Source organism: Heloderma suspectum, chromosome 5, assembly GCF_057233095.1.
Source record: "Heloderma suspectum isolate Gila_16-S chromosome 5, 16-S_ref, whole genome shotgun sequence".
In the NCBI taxonomy this organism is placed as follows: domain Eukaryota; kingdom Metazoa; phylum Chordata; class Lepidosauria; order Squamata; family Helodermatidae; genus Heloderma; species Heloderma suspectum.
In genome coordinates this window covers 178,663,755-178,678,587 of record NC_139462.1, presented here as the reverse complement: position 1 = coordinate 178,678,587, position 14,833 = coordinate 178,663,755, and the positions used below count along the sequence as shown (strand labels likewise).

Genomic DNA, 14,833 nt, shown 5'->3' with positions numbered 1-14,833 from the left:
CTACTACCAGCTGGAAAGTCCACCAGTGAGCAAAATATTTAAGCTACGTACAAATGGGAAGTTACATCCTTACCTCTTTCAGGAAATTCTTCAGGGTAGCTGCAGAAGAGGAAGTGGGGGATGGGCAAGAGAAGATACTGTAAGTGTCTGGAAAAGTCTTAAGATGGGCTGTATATTTTTTAAATTTTAAAACAGCAACAAAAGCTCAATTGAAAACCAATCAAAGGCACTTTGATATGTTAACACTTAGTGAGACTTAGTGAGATAAGAGAATTCTATTCAAAGTTTTAAAGATGCCTTTCATGAAGTTAACATTTACATGTTTATAATGAGCAAACATCATCTGTATCTGGTTAGAATGCACCTGGGCTCCAACTTCAAAAGATCAATATATTAATTTGGAAAACTGTTTAAGTATGGCCCTGCACAATGCATATTGACAGATAAGAAAGATTAGGTAACATTTTATACAACATTTTATATAGATCCAATGAACAAGGAGCTCAATTAAGTTTAAACCTGGCAAAAATGCTTTGTATGAAAGAATGAAGGTGCAAGTGTACGTAAAAAGACTGAAATACAAGGGAAGAACAAAGCAGAAACACAAACTACCTGGAGCCACTCATATTATAGTGGAGAACAAGGTCAGAAAGAGCACAGCAGGGGTGTTGAAATTCAGGCCCTTCCGGGGGTCCAAATCCAGCTCACTCCAATGGCCACACCCCCTTCCTTGGTCCCACCTCCTTTCCCCTGACAACTGATTGCTTGTGGTTTCCCGGCATGTATGCATTCCCCCCCGCCCCATTCTAAAAGGTTGAAATACCTCTCCTAAGGCTTAGTTACTGGTTTAAACTAAAATATGCAGGTATTTTGACTCCACCTGTTTTGCCTTAATCCTGCCCCCTTTTGCATTCAGTCTCACACATTACTGGAATGTGGCCCCTGACAGTTTCTCCAAAATTGAATTCAGCTCTCAGGTTGAAAGAGGGTTGACACCCTTGGTACACAGCCTAGAAGGAAATGCATCCCATCCAGAAGCACCTCTGTGTGGAGTTGTGTGGCTACCATGAATATGCAACATGTAGAAACAAACCCTGGGTTTGTTGTTATATAGGGCATCTCCGTGCCCTCATTGCACTCCTCGAGGAGGCTGGCTCTGGCCTGAAAATTCCTCCCATGAGAACCCAGCCTTCCCCGACCTGGTACCATCCAGATGGTTTGGACTTCAACTCCCAGCAGCCACAGCCAGCATGGGTATTGGTCAGAAATGCTGGGAGCTGTAGTCCAAAGCTTCTGGAGGGCTGTGGAAGGCTGTGATAAGCCACTGGGGCACACTTACCAGTGTTAAATGTTACAGTGGTTGCAAGTCATCAGACAGAGGCACTTCTCCTTGGTAGGTATAATGCATATACAAGCCTCTCTTGACAAGAAGCAAAGGGTAATAGTGACAAATGATGCTCACAGGAATGACTGAAGCTACCTGTGTGGACTGCCTGGTTCACACTACCATTTCTCCAAGCAGCCATAAACCTGCATAAACAATCTTGGGAAGGCAATAGCCCTATGCAGGTGTTTGCCTGCGTGCGTGTACAGCAAAAGCGTGTAGAGGGATGTGGGCATCCCCATAAGCCCCGTCCCCAACATCCCTGTATTCCCAGCTGTCAGCCCGACCTTCGCCTGTTGAGCACACAGGTTTCCATGATTCGAAACCTTGATAAGGTGCTTCTCGTGCTTACAGAGCCTGTTACAGACTTATGCGATCAACACACGAAAGTCTAATGGACAGCCGTGTGCATGGGGACATTGGGGGCAGGACTTACATGCCTACATCGCCCTTCACACAAGCAGTCTAAAAAGCAAGGTTTACAGGTGTGAACTAGTGCATGAGAATAGTTAGAAGTAGGTGAGGATTTCTCCTGCACAGAGCAAGTGCCTCTCATCTATGACCACAGAATTTCCCCTCTATTCTTCTACAATGCTTTGATTTTCAGGAAACAATTATTCAAAGGTTGGGCAGATTGCCAAGCCCTCCCTTATTAGGTAAATAATCTGCCTAGGTCGCATAAGTGAAAGTGGTATCATTCCTAATTTCAGAGATTGAAATGGCTGGATTGGTGCCCCAATCTACATATCTCAGATGTGCTGGACAAGCCCACACTGCTGACAAGTACTGGCACAACTCCTGAGCAGGCTATTCAGTTCAGACTGTTGGCTCCCTACACTGAGCATTAGCGGTCCTAGGAAAACAGATCACCAGGCTTGAAGCACAGAAACTGAGGTTGTCTGTCTGCCTGCTGTCTAGTCCAGGATGTTTAAAGACAGATTACTATCAAATTCCACCTGCCGCCTACCCCCCCACAACAATGAGGACTAGATAACTCATTTCTATTTTTATTCTAACAAAAATCCATGGGCTTCTCTCAAAAAGCCAGAATGGTTGCAGCCAGCCCAACCCATGTATCTATCAGTCCACTCCAAGCCAAAAAAAAATCCCTCAAACGGACCCAGCGGGAGCAGAAATGCTATTCCCATATCACTCATCTAAATGGAAAACTGCAACAAGAGTTTTTCTTTCCTTTCAAGCAGGCAGATCTTCTATAGAAGCACATCTAATTAGCAGATAATCCTGAGCATTATTGCTGAACATCTGGCAGTTGAAGACCTTTTTGCATAACCTATCTAAACAACTCCTAACCACATTTTAGCCGCTACACCCATCCTACTAGTCCATTTTCCATGGAAAATAAAGGCATGTCTTGTCTACATTTACTTGGAAAGAGAAAAGACGAGGACTCTGATACTTATGTTGACATTTAAAAAAAAAGTCTGGCTATTTCAGGACTCTAGCATGGGAGATGGGGAGCATACGGCTTCCAACGAACGTCTTAAAATTAACTTTATTTATAACCTCATAAAACAGAACAAGCATGAATGGAAGGAAAAGGGAGAAAGGTTGTGCAGCTTTATCATCAGTTACATTTTTAAAAGCCCTGTGACACTTGCACAGCCATAACAGTAACAAATATGCTCCCCAGCAAATGACTAGGGCTTGGGACTTAGCAGGGCTGGTTCAAACACTAAACAACGTTTATTGTGAAAAGAACATGCCTGGACTCCCCCTGTGGTTATGTGGATTTCAGAAGCTTTTGCTTCCATTTTAGACTAACCGCAGCTTGCCATGTCATCCAAACCTGATAAACTGGTTAATCCTGACTACGGGTTGTTTGAAACAAGTCATCTTCAAACAAACCACAGTTCGTCAGGACCAGATGAAAAGGCAAGCTGCGGGTAATCTAAAATGGAAAAGGAAGCTTCCTATCTTCTCAAAGCTACACTAGAAAAGAATAGCGGAGGGAGAACCCAAAGACCTGCTGTGTCTTGTTCTCATAACACTATGCCAGAGAAGCCAACCTTTTCAGGCCCATGGGCATATTTGTCATTTTTCCCCTCAATTCTCCCTCTTCTTGCCCTCCAGCCGTTTTTTGGCAGGGGACCTTTGTCCCCACCTCTATTATATGGGGCAATCTCGCTCCCTTGACTTTAACACAGCTGGGGAAAGGGTAACCTGTCAGAAAACAGGTTGGGGGGAGGAAGCTCAGCCCCCATCAAGGACCCTATTGGCTCAAGGTGGGGGGGGCTTACCCCCCCAGCCATTTTTCAGCATGGCACCCTTTTCCCTACCGCTATTAAAGTCTATGGGGCATTCTCATTCCATTGATTTTAACAGAGGTGGGGGAAAAGGTCCGCTGCCCCCTGCCCAAAAAAAGGCTTGGGGGGAGGGGGGAAGCCCACCAACTTCCAGGGAACCTGTTCCCCCAAGGTGGGAAGAGGCTCCCCAAGCCATTTTTCAAAAAGGCACCCAAAAGAGGGGAAGGGGAGGAACAGTGAAGAGGAGGAAGTCTAGATGACAAAGTGTGAAAGGAGAGAAGGGGAAGAAGTGGAATGTCAGGAAACTAGCACCTATGGATGGGAGGAGGAGAATCTGAAAGTGAGCAGTGGTAGTCATAAGGAATCTGGTGGGGGCACTGAGAGGTCTTGGGTGCACGTGCTCCCATGGGCACTGAGTTGCCACTCCCTGCACTGAGCTATGGTTTAATGGGCCTTTGGGTTACTGTAATATCCATTTTTCAGTTTCAGTTTCTCCATCTGTAAAATGGAAATAAGGGGGACCTACATCGCAGGTTTGTTGCAAAGGTAATTCACTTTCTATATTAAATATACCATATACGGACATAATTACTTACTTGGACTTGATGTCTTTTATCTTCTTAATCAGAGCATCTCTCTTTTCCTTTGCTCTCTTGGATAAATTTTCTCCTTTTAAGGTATCTGATATAAATGTGTCAACATCTAAATCATGAAAGAATAGAGGGGGGTGGGGAAAGAGACAGATGAGTCAAAAGGAGAAATGATAATTTTCAGAAGATAAATACCTCTATTATGGCTTTTTTCATAAGGCAATAATAGCCAAACTATCTAATGGAGTTACTTTATCAGTCCTAGGCATAATGTAATTGAAAGATATTTCAAGCTCTAAATTGGATAGATTTGTTCACTGCTGTGCTTATGCTTAGCACAGCAAATGCTGTTTTGACATTTGCCATCATTAAATGAACAAAATCCAACAAGTTTTAATAAACTGTCAAAGTGTGTAAAATATATATACACACCATTACTTGAAGAATAAAAGCTAGAAGACAATAAACTGCTTTAATGATTGCATGATTGCCACAAGATCAAACATCATTTGGCACTTTCATTAACAAAAGCCCATTTTCAAACATGACTGCAGACATCCAAGATCTTCCTCCGAGTTAAACTGACAACTATCTTGGAACCACACGTGTTAAAAGCTCCATGTGTGTTAAAATGATCAGTAACCTCATTGATGGCAAGAGAATCACTCTGCAGACAGAAGATCTGACACCATAGTCAGTGTTGCAGGGCAGAAAGTGTTCCTAAACAGAACATTTTCTGGAAAATGTATCAGTGTTTTCTTTTCTGCTAAAAAAAATCCATGTCATAAAATCATTAGTAACAATGATCACAATTGCAAATACAGTATTAGGCAAGCTTGACAATTTCAAAGTTGCAATTAATGTTTTTTTAGTTGATTATCCCTAGCAAATATGTGAGAAAATATATGTCACTGAAATACATATACGCCTCAGTGTAAAACAGAACTAATAAGTAGTGAGCACGAAACGTAAGGTGCCCTGGCAACCTCAGTGGAAGAGAGAGGAGCTCCTGAAATAGATGAGTGGTTGTCAGCATCTCGGGCACATTTCTGGAGTCGGCAGAGCAGTGAGAGGTGGCAAAGGTTGAGGAGAACCCTAGAATTGCTGGCAAAGCACACTGGGCTTGGGCCCACATATGAACTCTGGAGATTAGTAATGCTGACGTCCAAGTAGAGGAAAGCATTACAAGGCCCCTAAATACTTCTCCAGCTGAGATTAAAGTCTGACCTGGAGGAGAATTCCTCATTTATCCACTCAGATCAGATCTCATTCTTTCTATCTTCCTACAGCCAGTTCACCACTGCTGATACTCTGGCCAGGTGAGTATCATTTAAAGGGAAAGGAAGAGGAGTTTAGAGCAGGGGCAGGCTGCTAAATGCGGGGGTGTTCCCCGCCAGCCCTCTGTGGGCCAAATGACATCAGGGATGGATAAGGCTATGACTTTCAAGGAAGGCAAAGCCATCAATGGCTATGATACCTCCAGGATCAGATGAAACATGCTTCTGAACTCCAGTTGTTGGGGAGCTACAGCTGTTTTCCTTATGTTCTGCTGGGGAGCTTCCCAAGGACATCTTGTTGGCCACTGTGGGATGCTGGACTAGCGAGGCCTTTGGTCTGATCCTGCAGGATTCTTTGTCCATTCTTATAGCAGCTTTTATATGAACCTACAATGCAGCCTTATTTAGAATACTGTGTACAACATCTGGTTGCCCCAGTTTAAGGACAATATCATACAACTGAAAAAGATACAGAAAAGTAAAACCAATGCGATCCAGGAGCAAAAGGTAGGACATGGCACAGCTTTCATATAAGGAAAGACTAAAGCATTTGGGACTTTTTAGAGTGGGAAAATAACAGTTATTAATGGAGGACAAGATAGAAGCTTATAAAATTATGCATGGTATTGAGAGACTGGATGGAAAGAGATTTCTCTCTCTTGCCGAGTACTACAACTTATGTACTATATGTACCTGCCCGGACCCTAAGATCAGCTTCAGCGGTCCTTCTCCAGGAGCCCGTGCCAAAGGAAGCAGGCGGGGGGGGTGCCAAGAAGAGGGCCTTTTCTGCTGTGGCGCCCGTCGTGGAATGAGTTTCCCAGAGAGGCTCGCCTGGTGCCTATGTTGTACTCCTTCTGGTGCCACGTAAAGACCTTTTTATTTTCCCAGGCATTTTAGTCTTTTAGTTGTGTTGTTTTAAATCTGGTGTTGTATTTTAAATTTCAGCATTGCTGCTACGTGTTATTGTTGTTTGTACTTTTATACTGTAGTTTTAAGCTTTCACATTTTATATTGTATTTTATGGTGTATTTTGTGGTTTCAATTGTTGTGAATCACCCAGAGAGATTTGGCTATTAGGCAGTATACAAATGTAATAAATAATTAAAAAAAATAAAACTTGGACTAATAATACTGATTGTCAGTAGGTTCAAAACAGTTAAAAGGGAATACTATTCCACACAGCACTCCATTAACTTGGGACACTTTTCTCCAACCTGGCACCCTCCAGAAGTTTTGGATGTCAACCCTGACCAGCCCTAGCCGGCATGGCCAATGCTCAGGAATGCTGGGAGTTATCGTCCAGAACATCTAGAAGGCATCAGGCTGGGGTAGGATGACTTAGGGAATCGTCTGCTGAAGGATGAAGTGAAGGCCACTGGCTCAGGTGGCATTTTTAAAAAACTAGGTGAGTTCATTAAGGATAGCTCTATCATTAAATGGAATGTCTATATTCACAGGCAGTATACCTCTGAAGACCAGCTGCTGGGGCACAAGCCTACTCATTATTTCATGGCCTCTTTGTTCACCTCTCAGAACCATCTGGCTGACCAATGTTATAAGCAGGAGGCTAGACTAGATAGATCTGACTGAACAAGGTTCTTTTTACGTTCTTAAGTTCCAAATGTATTACAGCTGGTCAGGCAGTGTAGTTGGTCAGCTGAATGAAGAACAGACTCCCCATCTACAATTAGACAATTAGGCTGCAATCCTATGCATGTTTAGACAGAGAAAACTCCTACAACTCCCAGCATTCCCCAGCCATCATGGCTGGCTGGGGAATGCTGTGAGTTGTAGGAGTTTTCTCTGTCTAAACATGCATAGGATTGCAGCCTTATTCACTCAATTTCGACTGAAATTAGATAGGCCAACTGTAATACATACTGAACTCACTGCCTGGTTGGGCCAATTCCCAACCTGTGAGTTAGCCTTTAGGGCTCATATACTGGAAGTTTTCTCAGATATAGGATGTTGCCAAAACCCAGTGCAATGTGAGTGGAAACATCCTAAAATAACTGGGAACATACATAAAACTTTATGTATTTTAGTTTTTGCATAACGGGGCAAACAGAAAAACTGAAATGCATAATTATAAGACACAGAGCTGTAAAGAAAGCAGCTTAATATTGGTGAATGGGAGCAGAGTTGTCTAGGCAGCCAAAAACTAAACCTTTCTTACATTAAGACAGAACCCTCAAGTGGAAGATCCTAATGTGAGAATTATTTCTTTGCACAGGTGTGAGTACAAAAGCTTCCCCTCAAGACAGAACTATTTAACAGACTATGAGAAAACCTTGCAGAATTGACTGCATAACTGTGGGGTCAGGATGACAATACCACTTGTAACATTTTGGTCTAAACTGTAATTTAATAGAAATGGGGGTGGGGGAGTAGTGCTGAAAGAAAAATTCAAATTTTAATTCCAAAGCAAAATAGTTGGAACAGAAAAAAATATATAACAGAATGCATATTTGAGCTTGAGCAAAAATTGAGCACCCGTCTCTTGGACATTAGGACAGGTATGATTTTGTTTTCAACAAAAATACCACAAAGGCATGAGCATAAACCTAAGTTTTACACTTGCAGGTCTACTCATCCATGTTTCACTGACAGATAACTGGAAGAAAAGCCTGCAGAAAGACAAGACAACCATGCTCAGTGTTAATTAAAAAAAGAATCTAATTGAGCATTAAGTATATAAAAATAGCATACCCCATTTTTATTACGGATATGACACTCACTCTCAAATTTATAGCAAAGACAATTGAACTATGTTTCAAATACTGTAGGCTATTTCAAGAATGTCAGTAGCTCCCCCTTCCTCTTTCTTAACTTCAATGTATCTAGTCTCATTTCAATACTGTTTTAATATATGGTAATTGCAAAGATAATCAGGTAAATGATATCCACATAATGATTATGTCTTATTCAGTTAGCCAGAATTCTTCTGTGATGAACATTCATTTTGGTAATGTTCAGACTGGAAATGAAGCACTATAAGAGTTAAGTCTTTATATCAGAGAACTAAATGTAGAAAATATAATATTCTACCTTGGACTGCATTAACTGAGAGTGCAGCCAAGAGAAATCAAGAGAGTGGCTACCATTCTTTCCTCTACAACACCGAAGGGACCAGTCCTATGGCCACTAGACAGCAGCTAGACAGCCACAGGATATTGTGTTATCTGGGAACCGACCTCAAAGCCCGCGCTCCGAGGTCGGTTCCCAGAGAACCAACCTCCCCACAATTCCACGCTGCCTTGGAGGCAGCGCAGAACAGCCCCGTCCTCCACGCTCGCAAAAGGAGTGCGGAGCAGCCAAAAAGGGGCGTGGCTGGTGGCGTTCCGGGGCTGGCGGAAATGCCTGTACGACACATCCTACGTGTCGTATAGCAGCCTCCTTCCCCGCTCCGTCCTCCCACGGCTAGACAGCCGCAATTGGCTGTCTAGCCAAAAATGCAGAGCAGGAGAAGCGTGGAGGGAACGATCCCCTCTGCATTTCTCCTGCTCTACTTTGGATAGGCAGCCGCCTCCAAGTTTGGAGGCAGCTGCCTATCTGGATAGGATTGCACCCCAAATCCATCTTATAGGATCAGATGGACCATTCGTATTCATAATCCACAATCTTTTTAACCTTCACATTTTGTAAAGATTAGTCATCCAAAAAAATTTGGATCGTGTCTTGAGAATAGAGTGATATGTGTTGAACATCTCAGACCTAACCATTTTAGGATAGCCACAGCACAATAAAGAGTTCAGCAACATCAGTGGACATCATTGCTCCCAACTCTGTTGGACTGTGGCCACAATATGCAGGGCAGGTGTGATTCAAATACGTTTTAAGCCATTCTAAGTTCTATTGGAAAGTTAAGCATGAGTTGTATGGAAATCAAAGGTTGTGGGGGAGAGTTTAGCCTTTGGAACAGTTTCGCAAAGTAAATTATATCTATTTCTTCTGCAGTACGACTTTTCCAGATCTATGGACATTTCTTCATAATTTTGTGCCGAAGGACACTAAGTTAGATGATCTGTAGAAGACAGGATGATACTCATAAGTCATCCCGTTAGTCACAAAACTCCCTTGGAAGTCTTATAGGTCTGGAAATTCCATACAAATATCAGTGCCTAGTTCCAACAGAAAACCAGGAGAAAGCATACTGAAGTTGCACCAACATAGGCCACATTCGCATGGAACAATAAGTGAAGAGCTGTGTGCCAGTCCCCGTAAGCCAATCACACCTGCTTGGCTCCTCCCATTAAAGCCCCTGGACACCTTTCTTTGCATGTCCTCTCCTGCCCAATGTTTTTTAAAATTAACACAATTTACTGCCAGCAGCTGGGATTCCTGTGAAATAGGTTTCTGTTGGTAGTGAAAACTGTGGGTTGAAAGGAGCTGTTCAGTGTGTTAGGGCTCAGACCCAACCTCTGCCTTGTACTCAATCTTTTGGGGAAGCTACTTGTCCTTTGCCATGCTTCCCATGGCAGCCATTTTGTGCTGGTGCCCAGGATGATTTCTCAAATTGCCAAATGTGCCCCCAGCCCCAAAAGGTTGCCTGCCCCTGCATTAAACTAACCAGAAATTGAAAGTTTACCATGTCGCCCAGACCAGGGATCCTAGTTCAGGCTAGTGGGAGAAGCCAAGTGGGAACAAACAGGCTGAACCAACTGAACCACTAAACTAACCAAGAACTGAAAGCTTAAGATGGTGTCCAGACCAGAGATCCTGGCTTGTCACTCCTTTTGTTCTCTGTTCATGAATCCTGTCTTGTAAAGGGTTCAGATGACATGGCAAGTTTTCAATTCCTGGTTAGTTTAGTGGCTCATGCTAGCAGGATGAGCTATGCAGGTGAAACCCGGCTAGGTGCACTGGCACACAGCTCATTCACAATAAGCCAGGATTCTAGCTTATTATTTCATTAGTCCTTGTAGCCAGGCAATGGGCATTTCTACACCAGCCTAAGAACCTGCATTTAAAACAGGTCTTTCTGCTTCCGTTTTAAATGCAGGATCACAACTGACTCCCTTCACACATGCTCCCCTTCCCCCCTCCTTCTCCCCATATAGGAGTCTTCTGTTATCTTTCACTGATCTCGCTCCTCTTCTTCCCGCTTTAACTCTTTTGAGGGAAGAAACTGAAGCAGAACACAACGGGATAATTTGATAGCTCATTATCTGCAATCTGTTTAAAAACGGAACAAAGGGCATTTAGTGCAGGAAGGTCACAGCAGGGTCACTGCGTCATGTAAAGAGCCTGCAAACGTCTGTGAAGGAGCAATCCCCATTGTGAAGGAGCCCAATGTCTCTGTAAAGACAGTGGGTTAAAACCAACATTATGCTACTGGAAGTCCACTAACGCTACAAGACTTTCTCTCTGTCTCCTCCCACTGCAGCCCTCTAAGCTGCCCAAAAATCTGGTACAGAGGGTTTCCCAGCCCTTCAGAGCAGGTTTTGAGGATGCGGGGGTATGTGTGTGAAGTGGAATTGCCCACTCCAAGTTCTGCTGATGAAAGCAGTTCCATCAACAGAATTACACCATTGGATTCAACCCCGTGATACTCCAAAATATTTGTGTAGTTGTGTGCTATTGGTACTTTTGGAGTTAGAGAGACAGGGACCCTACTGTTATAGCTAATAAGAGGTAACTTCACTTACCCCTGCTTTTGTAGCTTTTGCTATACTGTGTGCAGTACACTCTCCCCTTCTTTCAAATACCTTTTCTTACTGCTAACCCTTCACTGGATGACTGTAGTCTCACCTTTCCTGCTAACATTTTACACTCTTTCCCTATCACCTTTCTCATATCCATTTTAAGTCTGGATCCATACATGCAGATCCAGCATACTGCTACCACTGAACAAATATGAAGCAGTTGACAAGTGCAGAGATATCTGGTACAATACACTAGCAAGCTACCATTCAGAAAGATTGTAAGATACTATTACCCAGAAAAAATTAACCCTGGAACAAAGTGGACTAAAGGCTTGTTTGCAGTCATTTCTCACTAGCACCTCTTACTTGTTTCAACTTCTGGTTTATCAATGAGAAACTAAGGGAGCAATCCTATGCACGTTCAGACAAAAAGAAGTCCTATATTGCCCAGCATTCCCCAGCCAGCCATGCTGGCTGGGGAATGCTGGGAGTTGTAGGACTTTTTTTTATCTAAACAGGCATAGGATTGCACTCCAATCCACTAATTTGCCATTACCCCTCTGGTTCATTAGACACATAAACAAGACCATAGTCAGTAGCAATACAAAGAAAGGCCAGAATGGGTGCCCATCACCACAATACTAGACATGGATCTTTTCCTCCTTTTTATCCTAAATCCACATATCTCCTGAACTTACACTGCCCAAGCGTCAAGGGAACAGAAATCCCAATCAAAGAGTGTAACGCTCTGCCGAAAGAAAACTGGGCAGAAGACAACTCAGAAGCTATCAGCTCCCTATGTCCTATCATATAGAGTAATCCTATGACAACTCAGAAGTCAGTCCCACTGATTTCAATAAGGCATATTCCCAGACAAATTAATACAGGATTGCAGCCATAAGCTCTTAAGATCAGCTGGAAACACCTTCCTGACTACTTCTGTTTGTATACCAAAGACACCTAGAGAGGTATTCTTGGTGGCTGCTGCACAATTCAGAAAGTTGACATGGTCAGAGCCTGAGCATCTTTCCAGAAGTTGAAAAACACTTTAAAAATATCAGGCAGACTTTCAACCTGCAGAAAAGCTGTTAGCTGGGATTTTAATTGGTCAAGGGTCATTGGGCCCCTAATGGATTCATTAAAAAAAAAAAAACCTCTAATCACTGCCTCAGAGTTTGTCTTTAAGCAGCTGAGATTAAAATATGTATTCCTCTATCTTTTATTTTCACCTTGTAAAATAGATTCCCTGTACCTTACACTTGTGTGTATGTATCAGCTCATTCACTTGCCACTTCAAGCATATTTACACTGCAATCTGAACTCACTCACCTGAAAGTTCCACTGAAGTCATAGAATCATAGAATAGTAGGGTTGGAAGGGGCCTACAAGGCCATCGAGTCCAACCCCCTGCTCAGTGCAGGAATCCAAGTCAGAGCATCCCTGACAGATGGCTGCCCAGCTTCATCTTGAATGCCTTCAGTGTGGGAGAGCCCACCACCTCCCTAGGGAATTGGTTCCATTGTCGTATTGCTCTAACAATCAGAAAGTTTTTCCTGATGTTCAGCCGGAATCTGGCTTCCTGTAACTTGAGCCCATTATTCCGTGTCCTGCACTCTGGGATGATCGAGAAGAGATCCTGGCCTTCTTCTCTGTGACAACCTTTCAAGTACTTGAAGAGTGCTATCATATCTCCCCTCAGTCTTCTCCTCTCAAGGCTAAACACGCCCAGTTCTTTCAGTCTCCCTTCATAAGGCTTTGTTTCCAGTCCCCTGATCATCTTTGTTGCCCTCCTCTGAACCCTCTCCAGTTTGTCTGCATCCTTCTTAAAGTGTGGTGCCCAGAACTGGACACAGTACTCCAGATGAGGCCTAATCAGTGCTTGTGTAGAGGGGGACTAGTACTTCCCAGGATTTGGAAGCTATGCTTTTGGAAGCTATGCTTCCAAATTCCAAAGTCAACAGTTCTTACTTTTGATTAAACATATATAGGATTACACTGTTAATAACTTAGTTCTTTCTTGTGACAGCTCATGCTGCAATAAATTAATTAGCCTTAAATTAAGGTTTGGTGTTCATGGTCAACCTTCACTGTGATAGAATCTAACAAAGCTGAATACTGCAACACTATATATTACTCAGATATCCCACTGAGTTCAATAGGTCTTGCATCCAGGTAAGTGGGTATAGGTTTGCAGCCTAAACTTCTTAGGGTAGGAACTGAGCCTGCAATCCTAAAGTGTTAGCAGAAACATAATCACAAACAGGGCTGTTGATAAGTGAAAAGTTGTTGGGAAGGGAAAGTTTGTGCAAGTGTGGAGGAAGTTGTCAGTCATAAGATAAATATAGTTTGCAAAGATAATCCATGCAAATAATATTTCAACAAAACCCAGAAGGCATTCAGTGCAAGTACTGTGTGATACAGGAAATTCAACACAGAACTATCCTTCCATATATGAAAATATAAGCAAATATGAAAACTTTACATGCTTCTCTTTCTTTGGTAGAGGATGAAGCTCCAATTCTAAACTTTGGACTTGTATTTCTAGATCTTCACCTCACTCCTACACACACAAAAGGACATTGTGATGCCTAACAAGAGCCTGTCCTTCTGAGGATAGTCAGGTGTTCAGCTGACACATCCAAGCACTTTAGTGTCCCTAAAATACTATCTTCACTTGTTCCTTGGTAAGCACTTTACCTGCATTTAAAGTTCCACTTAAAGTTCCACTTCAGAACAGCACTTTCATAAATCTAATGAAAGTCAATGCAAAGTAGAGAAAGTTCATCCCAGATGTAAGAGAACAGGAGTACAAAAAGCAGATTTCCAGAAGAACCAATTTTTCAATATACTTTTTTTTTTTAAATGGGCACCTTTTTGGTTTTCTCCCACCAACTTTCTCACATACAGCCTTTCTTCCCGCTCATCGCACCTGCTCCAGAAAGCAAAATCCTCGGTGACAGTGTTACCTACGGACATCCCAACTTATTTAGTATGTTATTATTTATTTTATGTATGAATTATATGTTATTACACCCGATTCCCAAATTTATATTATCCACCCGATTTCCCTAGAGACAGACAGCACCCATCCATCTCTCTCTCTCTCTCTCTCTCTCTCTCTCTCTCTCACACACACACACACACTCCCCAATCGCCTCCTCAAAAATCGCATCCCCACCTCCTGCTAGATCTCCCCACCTCCCTCTGTTCTTACGTAGCCTCCCTTCTTCCAAGAATTCACTCTGGCCTCAGCCGCAGGGGAACTCCTCCCATCTTTACCTGCAACGAAGTTGCTGATCTCTTCGGAGATGGCGGGGACACCGTGCATGACGAGCCAGGTGGTCGCGCCGGGAGGCAGCTGTTCAGCAGGGAGAGAGGAAGCAGCACAGCCACGCCCCTTCGCCCGGCTCCGGGAAGTCACTCAATAAACCACAGGCGGTGAGGCGGGGCCTCTCCTCTGGCCTCTCCGTGTTGCCCCGCCTATTAGGCTGTAGTACGCATGCGTTCCAAGCGCGACGTACGCTACTCTCAGACATCGGCATAAAACTTCCTATCTCTATGGTTACAGGCGCTGCTAGCCGACTTAGTTCCCCGCGCCAACTGAGTCAGGCTGCGGGGCTTCCCGGCACGTGACTTACAGCTTTCTGCTAACGCCATTTTTAATGAGGGCGCA

The 14,833-nt window shown here is 43.3% G+C and overlaps 1 protein-coding gene across 2 annotated transcripts in view; it reads right to left on the bottom strand.

The window, feature by feature from the left end:
* The window catches only part of SKAP2 (src kinase associated phosphoprotein 2), a 141,645-nt gene extending 127,084 nt beyond the window's left edge, over positions 1-14,561 (bottom strand). For both annotated transcript variants that reach the window (XM_084858512.1, XM_084858513.1), the window contains exons 1-3: positions 14,440-14,561; positions 4,245-4,350; positions 74-99 (exon numbers count right to left, since the gene is read on the bottom strand). In XM_084858512.1, the coding sequence (XP_084714638.1) occupies positions 74-99; positions 4,245-4,350; positions 14,440-14,488 (181 nt within the window). In that variant the 5' untranslated portion in view covers positions 14,489-14,561. The remainder of the gene's footprint in view (positions 1-73; positions 100-4,244; positions 4,351-14,439) is intronic.
* Between the last annotated feature and the right edge of the window lie 272 nt (positions 14,562-14,833).